Here is a 20,088-nt window from a genome sequence, read left to right on the forward strand (position 1 = left end):
CTTAGTGTGTGGCATCACAACAAATTCCTCCCTAACACATATTATAAAGTCTATATACTGTATGTAGAATATATCGCAGACAGGAAAACATAAATATCTATTTTGAAGTTGGTTTGGTGCCTATAATGTAATTTAATTCCAGTGTAAAATCATCCCAGGGTCTTTTTCAGCAAATCCACTCATCAAATAAGCCATCAAGACAATGTTTTTCCTCTAACAACTATTAACGGAGAAATCTAACAGTGATTAGCTTGGGGCATCAGGGTGACGGCATTAAAATGATTAAAATTACTAATTATAAATGAACCACCTCTGCAGTAGCATGAGAAGAGTCCCTACACAGAAAACAAAGCACCAATAGGTTCCTTCCTTTGGGATTGACTTTGGTAATCCACTTGAATGGACTTTACTATGAGAGGAGCTGGTACAGGGGCCAGTAGGTAAGTCTTTAAAACACTCTTTTAATAAACTCTGGGTTCACTAACAAAGTTGTTGGTGCTTTGTTTTCTGTGTAGGGACTCTTCTCATGCTGCTGCAGAGGTTTGCTGTTATTTGGAGCAGTATCAGTGGTTAAAAAAGACGTTTTAATGCCTTCATCCTGATGCCCCAGCTAATCAGTGTTAGCCACGTCCGGCTGTTAGCGAGTCAAACAGATTTCTCCATTAATCGTGCATACATGAAAAAAACTTGATGGCTTTTCTGATGTGTGCAAGTGTTGAAAGACCATGGGATGACCTTATGCTAGACTTTCACGTCGGGCTGTTAGCGACTCTAAGGAATTTCTCCGTTAATAGTTGTTACACGAAAAAATTGTCTCAAAGGCTAATTTGATCAATGGATTCCCCGAAAAAGACCCTGATTTTACGCTGGAATTTAAGGTCCTGCTCCTGATGTAAATGACATAGTTTTTTGAAAGTCCACCGCAGAAACCCCGCCTCAACACACATTTGTCTTTATTTATTTTTTATTGTTACTACCGGTATTTGCTATTTACAATTGAGCACATGCTTTTTTAAGCTAAATATAAAAGACATTTATAATGAAGTGAACTGAAATATTATATTATTGATAGCATTTCTCAAAAGCAAACTAGTAAGATAGGGCTGACCTTTCGCCGCAGCAGTGCTGTCTGTGTGGAGGCCACACGTATGTGAGCCGCAGCGGTTCAGCGAGTTAGCTGTCACACAGGTAGAGGTAGGCGATGTGGCCCGGGTGTTATCCATGTTGACACAGTAGTTAATGATATCAGAATCATATCCAGGCGATGTGGGGAATGTGCATGGATATAAAATGGACATGTGTGTTCCAGAGGTGAGATTAGTTCATAAAAGATGAGAGCACAACACTTTCATTCACCTCACGAACAACTCCCATGGCTTCATCTATATCCAGCTGTTAAGAGTGACGTAACGCCCTTTCAAAATATGATTTCCGGGTCCAAGCCGGCCCAAGCCTCGTATTTCTACGACGCCTCAGTGCCGTGTTCCCCTTTGTTTGAACAGATCTGAGTTTTTAAAAAACAAGGTAATTGTCATTTGACCTCTTTCTTATTGATGAAGAAGATGTCTTAAGTGATGAAAGTGGTGATGGTAATTGTACGGCCGTTGTTGTCTGTTTTGTTTCAACGGAGCGCTTGAACCCAGAAATTGTATTTCGAAAGGGTGTTACGTCAGACTGAACAGAAGGATAAAGTCTCTTCTTGTTCTTGATAGAGTTGAGGCCCTCGGACAGTTCTACATCTGCTAGTGTGACATCATATTATATGTGATCATACTGTGACAGAGGCAAAGTAACACATCTTTGTCGCTGAAGTCTTGGAGCAGTTGCCTTCAGTCAGAGAGAAGGAAGTAATACATTGAGATAAAACCCTGTCTTAACCTGTTTCGGCTGACAAATCTAAACAGCTCTTCTTCACACAGACCATTCTTGACAAAGCCACGAGTCACACTAGAATCCAGCTGCAGAAAAGTGAGGCGAGGGCCAAAGATCTGGAGAAGGTGAGTGCAGTGCAGGCTGCTCAAATAAGGGCTTGGTCTGTTTGCTTTAACAGTCTCAACAGTTAGAAACTAACTGCTCTCATCCTGTTCATCGAAGACACAAGGGAACACAAGTGTCGATTCACAGGGACTGTGGGTATAAAGACACATTTCTCTGTTTTCACTTTCACTGGGACTGATTTCAACTGGTCAGAGATTGGAGAGAGAGTGATTCCAGTCCACAAAGTGAAAACATTTTACGAGAAATATCTGAAAATATGAAATGAATCAAGAATGATGAATGAAGAAGAACTTAGCACAATGAGTATAAAAAAATAGGTTTCACTTAAAAGCCACATTTCAACAAAACATGTCAGGGTCCGTTTTTTTTTTTTGATACAACCAAGTGTTGTGTCAGAAAGATGAATAGTGTTGAGTTTGGCCTTGGCTGCTACCGTTCGTGGGCAATGAATGTAATATAATAGAGGGCAAGTCCACCCCCTGCTCCCCTGTCCCAAATTCACCCATTACATCTGGTCTACAAACTATAAATGTAAATTGCATTGTGGGAATGTTAGCAGAAAGCAGTGTGCATGCTTCTCTTTTTACTTTCTTTTATGCTATATAGTTGAATCGATCTACATTAATTAAGCCATGCTTGCAGAACAGCGGCCAGGATAAAAAGAACATTGTGAATATGATCATGGAACTTCATATAATAATATAATACAATATATAAAAGTAGATGCATGTGGCCTGGTGTTATGTAATCAAGGGAGTAATTATAATTAATATACTGTATACTATACACTACTGTGAAAAAGTTTGAGACAGGTGTGTGTTTTAGACATGCTGTAAATTAAGAATGCATTCAAAAATGGAAGTGTTAATAGTTTGTTTTCATCAATTATCAACATGCAGTGACTGAACAGAAGAGAAATGTAAATCAGATCAATATTTGGTGTGACCACTCTTTGCCTTCAGAACAGCATCAATTCTTCTAGGTTCCCTTTTACACAGTTTTTAAAGGAACTCAGCTTGTAGGTTGTTCCCGACATCTTGTAGAACTAACCCAGGATCTTCTGTGGATGTAGGCTTCCTCAAATCCTTCTGTCTCTTCATGTTATCCCAGACAGACTGGATGATGTTGAGATCAGGGCTCTGTGGGGGCCACACCATCACTTCATCAGGACTTCTTCTTTACGCTGAAGATAGTTCTGAATGACATTGGCTGTATGTTTGGGCTCGTTGTCCTGCTGCAGAATACATTTGGGGCCACTCACACGCCTCCCTGATAATACTGCATGATGGATAAGTATCTTCTGTATTTCTCAGCATTGAGGACAACATTAATCCTGACCAAATCTCCAACTCCATTTGCAGAAATGCAGCCCCAAACGTGCATGAACCTCCATCATGCTTCACTGTTTCCTGCAGACACTCATTATTGTAGCGCTTTCCAGCCCTTCAGTGAACAAACTGCCTTCTGCTACAGCCAGATATTTCACATTTGGACTCATCAGTCCAGAGACCCTGCTGACATTTTTCTGTATCCCAGTTCCTATGTTTTAATGCACAGTTGAGTCTCTTGGCCTTGTTTCCACGTCGGAGGTTTGGCTTTTTGGCTGAGACTCTTCCATGAAGACCATTTCCGTCCAGACTCCTCAGCACAGTAGATGGGTGGACCTGGGTCCCACTGGTTTCTGTCCAGAGATCCTCAAGACAGTAGATGAGTGGACCTGGGTCCCACTGGTTTCTGTCCAGAGATCCTCAGGACAGTAGATGAGTGGACCTGGGTCCTACTGGTCTCTGTCCAGACTCCTCAGGACAGTAGATGGGTGGACCTGTCCCACTGGTTTCTGTCCAGACTCCTCAGGACAGTAGATGGGTGGACCTGGGTCCCACTGGTTTCTGTCCAGACTCCTCAGGACAGTAGATAAGTGGACCTGGGTCCCAATGGTTTCTGTCCAGACTCCTCAAGACAGTAGATGGGTGGACCTGGGTCCCACTGGTTTCTGTCCAGACTCCTCAGGACAGTAGATGGGTGGACCTGTCCCACTGGTTTCTGTCCAGACTCCTCAGGACAGTAGATGGGTGGACCTGGGTCCCACTGCTTTCTGTCCAGACTCCTCAGGACAGTAGATGGGTGGACCTGGGTCCCACTGCTTTCTGACAATTCTGAGATGATGGCACTGCTGCACATCCTCACATTTTGAAGGGAAATAAGCTTGATGTTTTTATCATCTGCTGCACTAAGTTTCTTTGATAGATCACTGTTTCTACAATCCTCAATGATGCCTGTTCTTCAAAAAAGCTTGAACGTCACATCTTGAAACCCCAGTCTGCTTTGAAATCTGTGTTTGGAGAGACTTTGCTGATACAGTATAACCACCTTGAATCTTCTTGCTGTGCTCAGTCTTGCCATGGTGTATGACCTGGGAAATCAAACTGTCTCAAACAACCTCACCTTGGTAGCAAAATTAGGCTGTTCCTCAGCCAGTTTGAAGCCTCCCACACAGCTGTTTCTGTTTCATTTAATGACCGTTTCAACCTACATGTGAAATTGATGATCATTAGCACCTGTTTGGTATAACTGGATGATCATACACCTGACTATAATCCTACAAAATCCCTTAATTTGTGCAAGTGTACCTGTAAGAATTGAACACCAAATATTGATTTGATTTAGATATGTCTTTTCTTCGCGCACTTTGCATTTTGTAAATTGATACAAAATAAACAATATTTTTGAAAGCATTCTTAGTTTACAGCATTTTTTCACACCAACTTTTGCACAGTAGTATATTACTATGCAATAATACCATATCGTGATCTGTTGCTTCCATCTCTTGCAGGAGGTGAACAGCTTGCAGTGGGAACTCAGCTTCAACCAGGTCCAGATGAAGAAGTCTCAACAATCCTGGGAGCAGAAATACAACAGGTCGGATTACTTTACAAACACTAATGTCTGTGGTATCTTCTTTGGGTTTGTATTGTAACTTAATTGCTGTCGTTGTTGTTGTAATCAGAATTTCGAGTGAGAACAAGACTCTAACTGACAAGCTGGAGGAAAGAGAGAGTGAGATCCAGCAGCTCCGGGCAGAACATTCTGGTAAATGCTGAATAATGTAGAATCATTTTGAGGCTTTTGCTGGCCCATTTAGGAGATTTTTTAAGAGCAATCAACCGCATCTTGTTGACTTTTTCAGCAAATGGGATTGAATTAGTTATCATCACAAACATTGTGTGTGTGTGTGTGTGTGTGTGTGTGTGTGTGTGTGTGTGTGTGTGTGTGTGTGTGTGTGTGTGTGTGTGTGTGTGTGTGTGTGTGTTTGCGTGCGTGTGTGTTTGTAGCGTGTAGTCGGCAGTGCTTGGAGCTTCTCTCCATGTTGAGTGTGAAGGAGAAGAGAGCTTACCAAGAAACAAAACCTCAATACAGCCCCGAGAGAGACGCAACTGTTCTGGAGGTGAGAGAGCATCCTTCACTTAAGTAAAAGTACCAATACAAAGATGTGAATGAAGTAAAAGTGCTGTATCCAGAGTCCTACGTTAGTAAAAAAGTGTCAACAGCTTTATGTCCTTAAAGGTCCAGTGTGTAACTTTTTACATACATTCATTGTCTTTTATTGCCCAGAGTTTCCCGCAGCACTTTACAGCTTGTCAGCACAGGCCTGCTGCCTTAAATCGTAATTCCAGTGTAAAATCATCTCAGGGTCTTTTTCAGCAAATCCAATCATTAAAGAAGCCATTGAGACAATTTCACAACAATGTTCTTACACAATGTTCTTACACATACATAGGGCATCATAGGACCTGGGGAACACACAGCTCCCTTATAAATGTCTCATGCCAGACTCTGATTTACCAATGTCTCTTTGGCATTAAATACTAACCAGCTAACAGTGTTCCCTCCTAACTGCTTTATTCCTCCACCAGTTCCCCTCACGGTTGCAATCTCTCCCCCTTCTGTACATCTTGTACACTAATGAGTGTCACAGCAGCTACATGTAGACACATGTTATTTTGCTGATGATTCTGTTATTGTTAGTCTTCTTGAAGGGGGTCAAGAGGATCATGGCACGGTGGTGAGTTGCTTGGTGTGATAAGTCTTATCTCCATCTAAATGTGTAAAAAAGAAAAATGAAAGAAAGGATCATTTAATTCCGAAAGTGACCACCATGCCCACATCCTACAGTTGCTAACATTTACCTCATGGCTATCTACAAATAATTGAATCAGAATCAGAATCAGAAATGAGCATTGTTCTTGACAACAAACTTCAAACAACAAAATCAGGCCAAGCTCCTGCTACCCTGCCAGAGGTCTGTGATTTTTTTATGTTTTTGTGTCGTTGATGTCTGCTTTCATGTGGCTGTGTAACAAATTTCCCCTAGTAGGACAATAAAGAGAACCTTGAGCCTTGAAGCTTGAAATGGAGTCTGCTGACATCAACAGACGACTAGCACCCACCACAACAGAATCCACACATGCTGTGTTTCAGTTATACATTCTTCGGCAGCGCCTCAGAGATGGACCTAAGGTTGGAGGCTGTCCTGTGTAACGGCAGCACCTAGTTTGCGGTTCCGGCGTGAGTTGTGCGCTGGGGGGTCTGGAATTACACATCCGGTGCTGGGGTTTACGCTGGCTGAGGGTCTGCAGTCGGTAACTTTCTATAAAAAATATTTTTTTCCAGAAAGTTACCGACTTCAGCTTCAAGTTCAGTAATTGAGTAAATGTAGTTACTTCTCATCACTGAAATTAAGTTGTATCCTATCGATACGATTCTTTCACTCTCCGTATGTTGTATATGTTGTACATAGTAATTCGTTTTTTATTTTATTATTTTTTTTGGCAGTTTTTCAAGCCTTTATTATGTAGGACAGACAGGAAATGGGGTGAGAGAGAGAGGGGGAGACATGCAGCAAAGGGCCGCAGGTCGAACCTGTGGCCGCTGCCTCGAGGATCTTCAGCCTCTTACATGGGGCGACTGCTCTAATCACTGTGCCTCAGGCCGCACTGTTTTTTTTTAGAATTTTTGACCAAACAAAAGATATTGAGGTCAAAATATACACTGAAACGAAAAGTTTAGTTGTAATTCAAGAATGAGAACATTTTCAACTGTTTTAAACATCGGGCCTGAGGTTACATACATGGCGTCTTACTTTAACTTAGTATAATTTATAATGTGTAATTAAGTTGATTGAGTACTGGTCTTCATCTTTAGCTATAGCACACAGCTACGCTACAAAGACGAATGCAAACATGACCTGAAAGCCTCCTACAGTGACACAAATACCCGGGCTGCCTCAGAAAAAGGCAGAGACACCTGGAAGCTGCAGAGCTTGGAAGAACAACTACTGCTTCAGTGGAATGAGAGGAGGCCCTGCAGCAGTCCAGGAAGCCAATCTAAAAGACCAGTCACACTATACACCTGCAAACAGGGCCAGAAGAAATGACAGACACACAAGGCTCTGCTCCAGCACCACAGATCCAATGGCCCCGGGGGACTTCAGGATGCCTACTAATGTACTTGAGTGAGTTCTAGTCTTTATCTTCTGTGTTTTCCAGCTGGCAGTTCTGGGGGCCTGCAGGTGTCTCGGTGTTGCTGAAGCCTGTCCATGCAGTCGGACTGCTGCGGCCAGCAGGAAGCAGCTCGCCCAGCTACAACAGGAGGTAAACTACACCTCTGCCAAGCTACATCTTTTTTCCTAATAAGAAGTTATTACATATATAAAAACATATAAAAAGGTACTACAATGACAAAGAAAAAAAAAAAAAAATATATATATATATATATATATATAAAGTAAGTGTGTGTGTTTGTGTGTGTTTTCCAGCTGGATGCACAACGTTTGAGGAGAGAGGAGGCGTTGATGGTTGCAGATGCATTTCGCATCGCCTTTGAACAGCAGCTGAGGAAACGAAGTGAGCACTTCCTGTTGGTGGCTGAAGCCAACATCCTGAAATCCCATCACTGCAAGGCTGAAGGCAAGTGTGCTGTCAACACAGCATGCTGCATTAGATCAAACTGGACAGTTTTGACTCAGGCAGTGGCTCCTGCTCATAGTCTGTCAACTTCTAAAAGTTATGCACATACCTGTACCCATACAACCTGTGTAGTTTTCACGTAGTAGTGAATTTTGAAAATTTTAAAAATGATAAGGCTAACCAACTAAGTTCAAGATGGCTGAAAAAAGACTCAGATCTTTTATATCGGTTTAATCACAGACTTACTACAATATGATACACACAACTCAAGTTGTTAGAATTTTAAATAATTTATAAATTAATTCTAGTGTACATAAAAACCTCTTGCCCCCAAATGTGAATGGATCACAGGAACATGCAGCCAAAATCTACACAAAAGAAGAGGTATTCTGGTGATTTTTTTCTTTGATAGGGGGGTGGGTCTCAAACCAGAGTTGGAATTCCTCCTGTCAAAGCCATGGATGTACTGTTATTTGGTTTAACAGTGTCACTTATTTCCTCATGAATCTAAATAATCCTTGATATTAGTGCCTCAAAGTTGTTTTTCAAATCTGTCCTGAGCAATCACATCACAAGTGGTAAACTACAGCTGTGAATGCAGCAGTATGACAACAGGTGGAAGCTATTCTGTCGTTGGTGTACAAGTGAGGACCCGGTACATTGCTCCTTGCCTACCATCTTGGAGTTCCTGCAGTCCCTCTTGGGCAACAGCTGGTCTCCCTCTACCCTTAAAGTGAATGTGGTGGCAATATCATGTCAACACGCTAGGGTTGACAATGGCGCAGTGGGGAGTTACACTCTGGTGTTCCTGCCCCAAGAGCCCAGAGGTCCCCAGCATGGGACCTTCCCCTGGTGCTGGACGCTCTTTGCCGGCCTCCCTTTGAGCTCTTCTCACAGGCAGAGCTGAAGTGGGTATCGGGTAAGGCTGCTTTCCTACTGGCCATTACCTCAGTACAGCATGCCAGTAACCTCATGTCTGAGGTGGAACCCAGACGGCTCAGGTGTCACTTTATGGACGAATACTGCTTTCCTGCCAAAAGTGCTGTCACATTCACACAGTTTGACCCCCCTTCCAGCGAGGGTAGAGACAGGCCAGAAATGCTGTGCCCAGCACCGGCCCTGAGGGCCTATGTTGCAGCTAGCGCTGACATTCGGCAGTCGGAAAGACTGTTCCTCTGCTCTGGTGGCCCTAATAAAGGCTGCACTCTCTCCCAGCAGCACCTCTCCCCTGGGTCATGGATGTCATTCGCCACGCATATGGGAAGTTTGGCCTACCATCTAGACTAAGGTGCCACTCTACAGGGAGTGTTTCCACGTCATGGGTTGCCCTGAGAGGCAAACACCCTTGAAGACATTTGTGACACTGCATCATGGGCATCGCCGGGCACATTGTCCAGGTTTCTGCAGGGTCATTGTTTCCATTCCCCATCCACTGGGGCTGGTCCTCCTTCCAGGGTCTTTTGATCCTCCTCAGTGACTTTGCTAGTATGAGTCATTCACTTCTTTAAGCACCGGGGAGGAAAGATTTAGTTAGAAGCTACAGAAGTCTTGAGAGATGAACACTGACTACATATGATCTAATCACTCAGGGCGGATGTTAAAACCAGGTGAAAACAGGCCCAGAGTTCCCATTTATTAGAATCATCTGAAAACAGTCTGTATTTTCCTTCCAGGTGCTAACAGGAGTCCTTTAAGCCAGAGGTTGAGAGGATTGCTGCCTTCCAAGATGCCTGATGATCTTTTAGAGACTCTCTACAGACTGCTGGACTTGGTCAGTATCTCCTTTAATATCTGCAGTAGACCTGTAATCTAGAGATCACAGCACAGAGACTGTATGAAACTCAAATGGGCGGTCCTTATGTTTTATCACAGTGGTTGACCCTGCAATGTAATTCTTTTCATGTGCCAATGCAGAAACTCCACTTCCCTGTTAATGTTAAAGGGAAATTCCAGCGTAAAGTCATCCCATGGTCTTTCAACACTTGCACACATCAGAAAAGCCATCAAGACAGTTTTTTTCATGTATCAACGATTAATGGAGAAATCAGTTTGAGTCGCTAACAGCCGGACGTGGCTAACAGTGATTAGCTCGGGGCAGTACGGTGAAGGCATTAAAACGTCTTTTTTAACCGCTAATACTGCTCAAAATAACAGCAAACCTCTGCAGCAGCATGAGAAGAGTCCCTGCAATGAAAAGAAGCACCAATGGGCCCCTTCCTTTGGGATTGACTTTGGTACTCCACTTGAATGGACTTTACTATGAGAGGAGCTGGTACAGGGGCCAGTAGGTAAGTCTTTAAAACACTCTTTTAATAAACTCTGGGTTCACTAACTAAGTTGTTGGTGCTTTGTTTTCTGTGTAGGGACTCTTCTCATGCTGCTGCAGAGGTTTGCTGTTATTTTGAGCCGTATTAGTTGTTAAAAAAGACGTTTGAATGCCTTCAGCTGGTGCCCTGAGCTAATCAGTGTTGGCCACGTCCGGCTGTTAGTGACTCTCCTGCATTTCTCCGTTAGTAGTTTATACATGAAAAATCTGTTTTAATGGCTTATTTGATGAGTGCAAGAGCCGAAAAAGACCATGGGATGATTTTCAGAATCAGAATCAGAAATACTTTAATAATCACAGGGGGAAATTGTTTTTTTCTTCAAACTCCACCTATACAAACAACATATTTAACAACAACAATATGATACATATAACATATTTGTAAAAAAAAAAAGAATACTAAAACAGTATGTACTGTATATATAGCTATATATATATAATGTCAAAATTACAAATTACATATACAGATCAAGCGTACCGTAAAAATGTGCAAAGCACAGATTGTTTATGATTGAGTCCATATTACAGAGAGGAGGCTGCATTATATAGTTTAATGACCACAGGCAGGAAAGATTTCCTGTGGCTCTGTGGAGCATCTGGGTGCGAGGAGTCTTCTGCTGAAGGTGCTCCTCTGCTGGGCCAGTGTGTCGTAGAGAGGGTGGGAGACATGGTCCAAGCAGGTAGGTGATTCAGTCCTCAACTCCCAGGATTTTACGCCGGAATTACACTTTAAGGCCTCAATCTGCTTACAACAAGCTGGTTCATACAGTACCACAGATTGTTTGTCTAAAGTCTGAAGTGTTCGTTAATGTTTTGAGTTGCCATATGTGAAGGTGGGGAGAAAAGCCTTTTTCATTGAGAGGGGAGGGCTTGTTTACACACAACGGGTGAACAGGTCAGGCATTTTTGCTCTACTTCATCTGCCTCCTCTTAAACTTATTTTAACCTTGAAAAATTGACAGCCAATTTCATTTTATTCTGGCCTCCCGGCTTCTAAAAATCAATTGTACAATAACAGCGCACACTTGCAAACAGTCTTTTCAGGCCTTTATTCTGTTTCACATTGTTATTATTCACATGGAAAGTATTGTAGTTTTTTGGGGGGTTCATGCAGACGGTCTCCTCTGACCCTCATGGCCAGATGATGACATTTGAGTTGGACGCCTGACGGACAGTATCATTTCTGCTTCAAGATGCTTTCATGCTTTTGTTTACCAGATATAATGTTCACTGTCATTTAAGTTTAGTGTGTTAGCATGCTAAAATTTGAAGAAAACAAACCAATACTTGATGGTGCTAGATTATAGGTATCATCACCAATTTCTTAAAATGTATGCTTTGAGGGTCTTAAATGTGTGTACTAAATTTCATAATGAGCCATCCAAAAATGTGAACCTTATGATTGCGCTAGATGAAAAGTTCTCTGGGAACCATAAATGTCTGTAAAAAATGTTATAGGAATGCATTCAATTGATGCTTAGATATTTATCTTAAGTGATTCTTTATTAAACAGATATACTGTATTCTATATAGCACTCTGACCTGCTTAGATTTGACAAGCACTGTCAATTTAAGTTGCAGCTCTGTCCACCTCTGACAGCAAAAGATACATATAGCAAATTAAAGTGAAAATGATAGACTTATCAAAACAATTAGTAAGTGCAAATATTTTTATTTGATTTGACTTATAATTTATTCATTTAGGTGGGGGAACCGGAGCATCCCGGAGTAAACCCTTAGGGCGCACTCACACTGTCCTTCCGCACCGCGCCCCAGGCTTTAGGGTACTTGTCCCCCCCTCCCTCTCCCCCCGCTGGCCAGCCGTTTGTACTCACACTGCCTGGGCCTCGCGCAAGTGCTTCTTGCCTGTCCATACGTCATCACGCCGTAACACGTCACGCGCCACACGCATTGATAGACATCATCGCGATGCGTCGCTTTGTTTACAAATCTTTCCATAGACCTCGGCGTTTTTGCACGTCTTGTCCGACTGTTTTTGAATATTTTCATCCGGCCAAACCTCCACATCACACAAACGTGAACCTTTCACCACCATTGTTGTTGTTGTTAAATGTCCGCGCAGGGTCCGTCTTTTTTTTTTTTTATGTCCGAACAGGCGCACATAAAATGACGTGAGAGCCGCCGTAGGAGTCGTGCTGGTGCTCATACACGTGCGCACACTCGTGCTTGTACATATGCAAACGCGCTCTACAAAAGCCCACCTCTCTCAAACGGGCTGTGGACGGCCAGCTGGCCGCAGCTAGACGCGGAGCGGTTGCACTCACATTGGTCAAACGCACTAGGATCTACCCAAAAAACCTGTTTTGGCCCGGTGCGGAAGGACAGTGTGAGTTCGCCCTTAAACTCAGAAGGAATCGAGACTTGACAAAACTGACACCAGCTTCTTCAAGTCCTCAGTAGCCTCAGATTACACGCGCTCTTCCCTGGCTTTGTTTTTTGCCTTCATGTTTTGCAGCTCTTGAATTTCTCGTCTCAGGACTTCCCTCAATCGAAATGCTGCATCTCTCTCTGCTTCGGTGGCTTTGCGTTTGTTCTCCAGGCTTTTAAAATCCTGGAGCTCTTTTTGAAGCTGCCCAATTTTGTTGCTGAGAACAGAGTTCTCAAAGATAATGATGTCCTTAGCAGACTGGATTTCATTAATCTCTCTGCCTAGAGCATTTTGTTGTCTGATCTGATTTTGAAAGGACTGTATTTGCTGCATGAGTGTGTCCTTCACACGGGTAATAGCATCCGTCTGAACTTTGATTTGATTATATTTGTTGAGCCATGGTCGAGAATTTTCATTTTGTTTTTTCAAATCTTGGAGTCTGCTTTGGAGGTTGTTGTTCTCTTCCACCTTGGCTGACATTTCGGCTTTTAATGCTGTATACTCTGTCCTCATCCTGTCTTCATCCCTGAGTTCCGTAGTAAACACCTCCACCTGTCGTTCAAGGGAACGGTTTTGTTGGGTAATGTCATTTTTCTCCGCCATCTTTTGTTGAAGTTTCTCCTCCAGGTAATCTTGCCTGATGATTTTCTGCAGGAGGGCATGGACGTTATGCTTCAGCACATTATTCTGCTGGCTCAGGGTTTTGTTTTCATTTTTTAGCAATTTATATTCATTCTCCAATGCTTTGGGGTCCTTGATTTTCCTGTTTATCCACACAATTTCTTGCTGAAGCAAGCTTTGCTTTCTGACGAGGTCTTGTTTTTCTTCGCGCGCAGAACGACATTTTTCCTCCCACGCCATCTGATTCTGGAGTTTAGTGCGGAGATTGTGCACTTGCTTTTCAAGTTGTTCATTTAGATCCATGGCTGCTTTTCTCTCAGCTTTCAGCTCTTTATATTTCTTTTGTGAGCCTTGGCTGTTTGCAATCCTAATGTTAAGCTTACGTATTTCGGAACTCAAGGCTTCATTCTGTTGTTTTATGGCTCCTGTTTCCCCACTAACAGAGCAAAACTTGCAGAGGAGATTTTTTTGTCCGTCTTTTTTGTCATTCACATGGAGAGGGGTTTCGTCCCCTTCAAACTCCTGAGGAATGACCTGTGTCCCACGAAACATTTTGTGTTTAGTCTTTGTTTAGTCTAGCCTTCTTTAAACCACTGTTTATGACACGGTCAAATAAGGTTTTGTAGTATTATAAGTATTACCAAGATAATACGCTACACCGTAAAACTGTGCCAACAACCGGATGCCTGTTAAGTCTGTGAGCCTGTGAGTTTGGAATGGAATCAGAATGGAACATGAATAATAGAACCCTATAATGTAAGATCACTATGATGTCACATCAAAGCACAGAATGTGTCTTAGTTTATAAGCCCCGCCCACAATTTGGAAGAGCAAAATGTGATGTCATGGTGACATCATGATTATGTCACATTCTTTGAAAATATAAGCCCCACCCACAATTAGAAAGATCAGAATATGATGTCATTTATATCTGCTACCACTGACTCAATAACAAAATGGAGTACTGCTATCAGATATTTAGAGAGATAGTCCACTGATGATGTTATCAGCGTATTTTGGGATTCATTTAAACAGAAAGTTGTGTTCCAAACATGGGCCATTAAAAAACATTAAATTATACCTTGAAAGGTTGGCACACACAAAAGCTAATATTTCATTTAACTATTTGAAAATTCACATAATGTATTGCTGTTTATTCAATTTTATTTTATTTTATTTATAGTGCCAAATCATAACAAAAGTTATCTCAGGACACTTTACAGACTAGGTATAGACCAAACTCTATGACTTATTTATGATTTACATAGACCCAACAATTCCCCGTAGAGAAGGGTGGTAACGAAAACCTTCCCTATCACAGACAGGAACGTCAGACAGACCCAGCATAGAAAACTATAGACCCATTATGCTGGCCAGTATACTTTCCAAAGTACTGGAACAAGTTCTCCTGGATAGTCTCCAACCATATGTAATCACCACAGATAACCAGTTTGGTTTTGAAAGTAAACACAGCACAAAGTTGTGCTTTTATGCATTGAAAGAGATGGTTAGTATGTATAGACGAAAAAATAGTACCATGTTTTTATGTTTTCTGGATGCCTCCAAAGCCTTTGACAGTCAATCATGGAAAGCTGTTTGCCAGACTTCAGGAGTGTGGTGGCCCACCGTACATGATAAGAATATTGCATCACTGGTATGCACATCAAAATATGCATGCTAGATGGGGTACAAGTTTATGTGCACCCTTCCTTATAACTAATGGTGTGGGACACGGAGGAATGTTATCACCTGTACTCTTTAATCTGTATTTGGATGATCTGTCTAGACAGTTGAACCAGTGTAGGACTGGTTGCATAGAGGGAGACAGACTCATTAGGTATGTTTTCACTATGGTGGACTTCCCTGAATGAGGCAAAAACGCCCCTAATTTGCATGTGAGTCGCTCAGGAGGCCGTTTGACCGAGTAGAAAGAGGCCCTATCAGAGAGCAGGGCTCCACTTGTGGTGTAAGTACAATGCTTCAAATGTGAGAAATAGTTCGAATATTACTCAGGCACAGAAGATGGACAAGTGCGAATCATATGTTTTATCTTGTAATGTGTCCACTCCTCATGCTCTTCTATTAGATTCAAGTGTCGACTTAACCAAGCAAGCATTAGCATCATAGCGGTACTAGCTACACACAGTGACACAAAATACTTGTCGTATTGTAGGTATTGCAGGTGTCCGTACGTGTTTTAAAATTAGGAGGGTGTTTTTTTTTATCTTGTATTGTCTTCTTTTAATTTATAATGGAACAGAGTCCATAATAATTAAGACTAGCGATCTATCTAAATCCTATTACAGAACTTCATGGATTCTTGAATCTGTCACTAACATGTTCTTTCTTCATCTGCTCATGATATAAAACATTATTTCTAGCTTACTTTCAAGCATAAACTCCTACTGTATGTAGGTCACTGTTTCCACTGTCTCCAGAGAGAATGATTTGTCTACTCATGGTTATTGATGCTGTGTTTCCTGCTGTAGCTGAATGACAAGGAGGAGGCCCTGGCCCACCAGAGGAAGGTGAGCATCATGTTAGCCCACAGTGCAGAAGAGCTGCAGAGACAGTTGCATCTGGATTCACAATGCCAGCCATCACACCCATCAGGGAACCAGAGGCAGTCTCAGCAAACATCTGATACACCAAAGCCAAAGATACGACCACAAGTCTCATCAGAGTCCAACATCCAAGCACAGCAACAACTAGGAATGCCAGATCCCCAGCCCCAGCCAGGACAAACTCCACACCTGTCAGAGACCAGGACTGATCCACAGGAACTCTCAGACCCACCACAGTCCAACCTCCAAACCCTGTCCAACCATAAGAGCCACAAGTCTGAAATCCAACAGTCAAACCAAGTAGACCCCTGAACCACACACAGGATCTACCAGACCTTATTCCAACCAAACGTAGGAAGACATTGATGTGGCATGTGTGATGTCACACAGAGGCTGTATCTGAAGGAATGGTTATGAAAGTGTGTGACCATCACTCACTGCTGTTCCAGTAGCTGCTGGAGTCAAAACACCGGAATGTGATCGTCTGGGAGGGTGGGTAGTAGAGTTGAGGCGGGACAGTGCACACACCTTTCCCACATCACACAAACACCTTTTACTACTAAATTCAATTTGAAAGGCCTATGAAGATATGAATGTCCATTATCAATCTCCCAAGCTGAAGTGAAGAACTTCTTAAAGTCGGTGTTATTGATATAAAATGAAGCCTGGTTTATGTTCAGTATGAAAAGTTGGGGAAAAATGTGTTTTACTGGATATTTTAGATGAAAATTGTCAGGAGTTTTTATGTTTGTTCACTTTGAAAAATTAAAAGCTTCCCTTCATGCAAAGAATGATATCTTCTAGCCTCCTGAGCCCATCCTGATCTCTGAGCTCCATTGTATTTTACTTGCACATCAGTCTGGTAACATGCAGCGGAGAAAATTTGGAGAAGGTTGCCAAGCGACTGAATCGACTCTGTTAGTATGTCATACACTTGATCTGATTGGTTGATTTGGCCCATATGGTGGTGATAGACAGATGGTTTATCCAATCAGCAACCAGTATTTTGGCCCCTTCCCAAAAGATCTACAAACCAGAGTTCCCAGATGGATATGCTGAGAAAACGAGGATCAATCCATCTGGAGGAGTCAGGTTAAATATCTTCTGCTTTCATTTTGAAATTCAGATGTAGATTCTGGAAACCTTAAAATGGTGAGCACAGTTCTAAAAGACAATCACTCGTTCTGTGCTGCAAATACATTTATGCATTGATTCAATGGTGTTTTGCAATCTATTGGACACAAGCAGTCTCTCAAATGATATCTAATCCTGCTATTTTCATTTTAGACAGGGGGATGATAACATCTCACCACTATGTTGTTGAGAAGCTACATATGTTCACTTTTGATGATTTTATGAAATTGATCAATCATCACCGTAGCCATGTGGGCGTGTGTTTTAATGGCGTTTCTCTCCTTTCTCTCAGTCCATGGAGTGAATGCTCTGCCTATATTGACTCTGGTTTTTGCCCGTCTCCGCTCACTCAGCTGCTGGGACAAATAACGCCCCCTTCACTGAGGCTCCGAAGCAGCTGCAGGATTGGCAAACTCCATTTCACCCAGTGCCAGCCTACAGTAGCTGCACCCAACAACAGACAACCCTGGCAACCAGCAATGCCCAACGCTATTGGCTGCTACCATGGAAACAGAATGGGAGAGAAAGTCATTGTCAAACCCGTCAAAAAATGTTTAAAACATTGATTCAGACTAAATATATTTTGCCCCTCAATATATTTGTTTCGCTCAAAAGACCCTGTGGATGCTTTTTTTTTTTTTTTAAATATAGCTTTTAATAAAGATTCTACATATTCGAGCTTTAATTAGAAATAAACACATAAGCTACAGTGATCAAACAGAATAATGACCGTGTGGGTGAATAATGATATACTTTTCATGGAGGTTCTTCACATTGTTTTCCAACAAATAGTTTGGACAGGAACACATTTAGAAACTAAAAAAGTAAAACATGATGTGTGTTCTTTGACTTGTGCACTTTGTCATTTATGTAGATTAGTGTAACATGTTGTTGCTAAGTGCAAAGTGTAGAGAGGTTGTTCTAAAAATGTGCTGCTGTTTTTTTATCACTTCCTGTAATGATATTCAAAAATGTGTATCCACCTACGGTAATGGCATCTGTGAGGCATTTGAAGCCAAAGATGACTTTATGAAACATGTTTGTCAGGAAAGTGTTACTGTTATTATTAACGTTGCTCTTTTGAAATGTTTTTCATGATGAAAATTCAGATGGGACGAGTGTGTTCGTATGGAGTCACAGTTTCTCTACAGGAGAGATGAACAGCATTCTTCCAAAACATATTCCCTCACTTTCAAGAATTGTATAGGATTATTATCATGTTTTTTTTAATGTAACATTTGAATTTAAAAAAAAGTAATAAATAGCTGTCATATGAATAATACAATATTTCATAGGGCATAGAAATTAATTCAAGTACCACTATACTTTTTTCCACTTGTTTAAAAAAAACACTTTCTGAAAGCGCGCGCACACACACACACACACACACACACACACACACACACACACACACACACACACACACACACACACACACACACACACACACACACACACACACACACACACACACACACACACACACACACACACACACACACACACACACACACACACACACACACACACACACACACACACACACACACACACACACACACACACTCAGTGTTACACTTGCTATGTACAGTACAGTATGTAGTTGCAGACATCCTGGTACAGAAATACCTCATATAGCCATATATCTATTGACAAGCTATGCTAAACTAAAAGCACATTGTCTGCATTACACAAAGTGTAAAGTAGAGTAGAATTAAGTAAAATTCTAAGTCACACTTTTTGCAAACTACTACTCAGTTATTGAGATAAGAAACACCATTCAAAACTGAAAGCCTGTGTGTTGTTTGCCATGTCTGCCATTGAAATACCACATCATCAATCACCTGCACCCACAATGCACCTGTGAAAACACCTCTATTCAATTAGAGAAATCAGAGCTTGAACCCAGTCTATGGCTTAGACACGATTTGCTAACTGAAATATGCACATGTAAGTTACCCTTTATACAGTATTTAAGCCTGATACAGTATGCACTATACATATATGTACATATATACACTCATCGGCCACTTTATTAGGTTCACCTGGTGCTTAATAAAGTGTCAGTGTGGTCTTCTGCTGCTGTTCCCTCTCTGTAGAAAGTAGGTGGTGTGTTCACAGATGCTCTCCTGCATTCCTCTGTTGGAACCAGTGGTTATTTTAGTTACTGTTGCCTCTCTATCAGCTCCAACGAGTCTGGCCGTTCTCCTCTGACCTCTGGCTAAAACGAGGCATTTGCACCCACAGAACTGCCGCTCACTGGATCTTTCCTCTTTTTGGGACCATTCTCTGTAAACCCTAGAGATGGTTGTGCGTGAAAATCCCAGTAGATCAGCAGTTTCTGAAACACTCAGACCAGCCCGTCTGGCACCAACAACCACGCCACGTTCAAAGTCACTTCATTCACCTTTCTTCCCTGTTCTGATGCTGGTTTGAACTGCAGCAGACCCTCTTCACCATGTCTACATGCCTAAATGCATTGAGTTGCTGCCATGTGATTGGCTGATTAGAAATGTGTGTTAACGAGCAGTTGGACAGGTGTACCTAATAAAGTGGCCGTCGAGTTTAGAGATGACCAATCTGTGACTAAGTGGGAGAAGATGTTTCTTTGTGACTGAACCAGAGACTGGCTTGTGGTTGAATGACAGCATGCTGCACAAGAAGTGACCAGCTGAGGGCAGTGTTTGTCCACACTTACCCCTCTCTGGGTCAGAATGACTGCTCTCAGTGCACATATCAGAGTGCATTCATGGCTCTGATCGGGTCATGGAGCTTTGTGTTGTGTTCAGCTTCCAGCTTCAATAGAAAACAACTGTGATATCATTACACTTAACATCCAATATGAAGCATTTTTCCAATGCAGATGTAAGATGACAGTATGCTTGTGTCTATAGTCTGTGACTGTGTCCTATCTGATCTTCACTTTAGAAATCCTAACTAGAACTGTCATTTTGATGTTTAGTCGGCACTCGTCCCTATGTCTGTATCTTTGATTAGAATGTACTAATAGGCAAGCTGTAAGATCAATGTCTCTGTTACACTAGTTTGCTATTATAGACGAAAGATGGGCTTCAGTTTTAGCTATGAGGC

At 42.0% G+C, this 20,088-nt stretch overlaps 1 protein-coding gene across 1 annotated transcript in view; it reads left to right on the top strand.

Moving 5' to 3' along the window:
• The window catches only part of ccdc125 (coiled-coil domain containing 125), a 29,853-nt gene extending 13,524 nt beyond the window's left edge, over positions 1 to 16,329 (top strand). Inside the window, exons 5-12 of the mRNA XM_083913123.1 lie at positions 1,920 to 1,997; positions 4,832 to 4,917; positions 5,006 to 5,088; positions 5,331 to 5,443; positions 7,545 to 7,649; positions 7,814 to 7,970; positions 9,638 to 9,735; positions 15,790 to 16,329. Of these exons, the coding sequence (XP_083769249.1) occupies positions 1,920 to 1,997; positions 4,832 to 4,917; positions 5,006 to 5,088; positions 5,331 to 5,443; positions 7,545 to 7,649; positions 7,814 to 7,970; positions 9,638 to 9,735; positions 15,790 to 16,176 (1,107 nt within the window). The 3' untranslated portion in view covers positions 16,177 to 16,329. The remainder of the gene's footprint in view (positions 1 to 1,919; positions 1,998 to 4,831; positions 4,918 to 5,005; positions 5,089 to 5,330; positions 5,444 to 7,544; positions 7,650 to 7,813; positions 7,971 to 9,637; positions 9,736 to 15,789) is intronic.
• The last annotated feature ends 3,759 nt before the right edge of the window (positions 16,330 to 20,088 follow it).

The sequence above is a fragment of the Echiichthys vipera genome (genome assembly GCF_963691815.1).
Source record: "Echiichthys vipera genome assembly, chromosome: 4".
In the NCBI taxonomy this organism is placed as follows: domain Eukaryota; kingdom Metazoa; phylum Chordata; class Actinopteri; order Perciformes; family Trachinidae; genus Echiichthys; species Echiichthys vipera.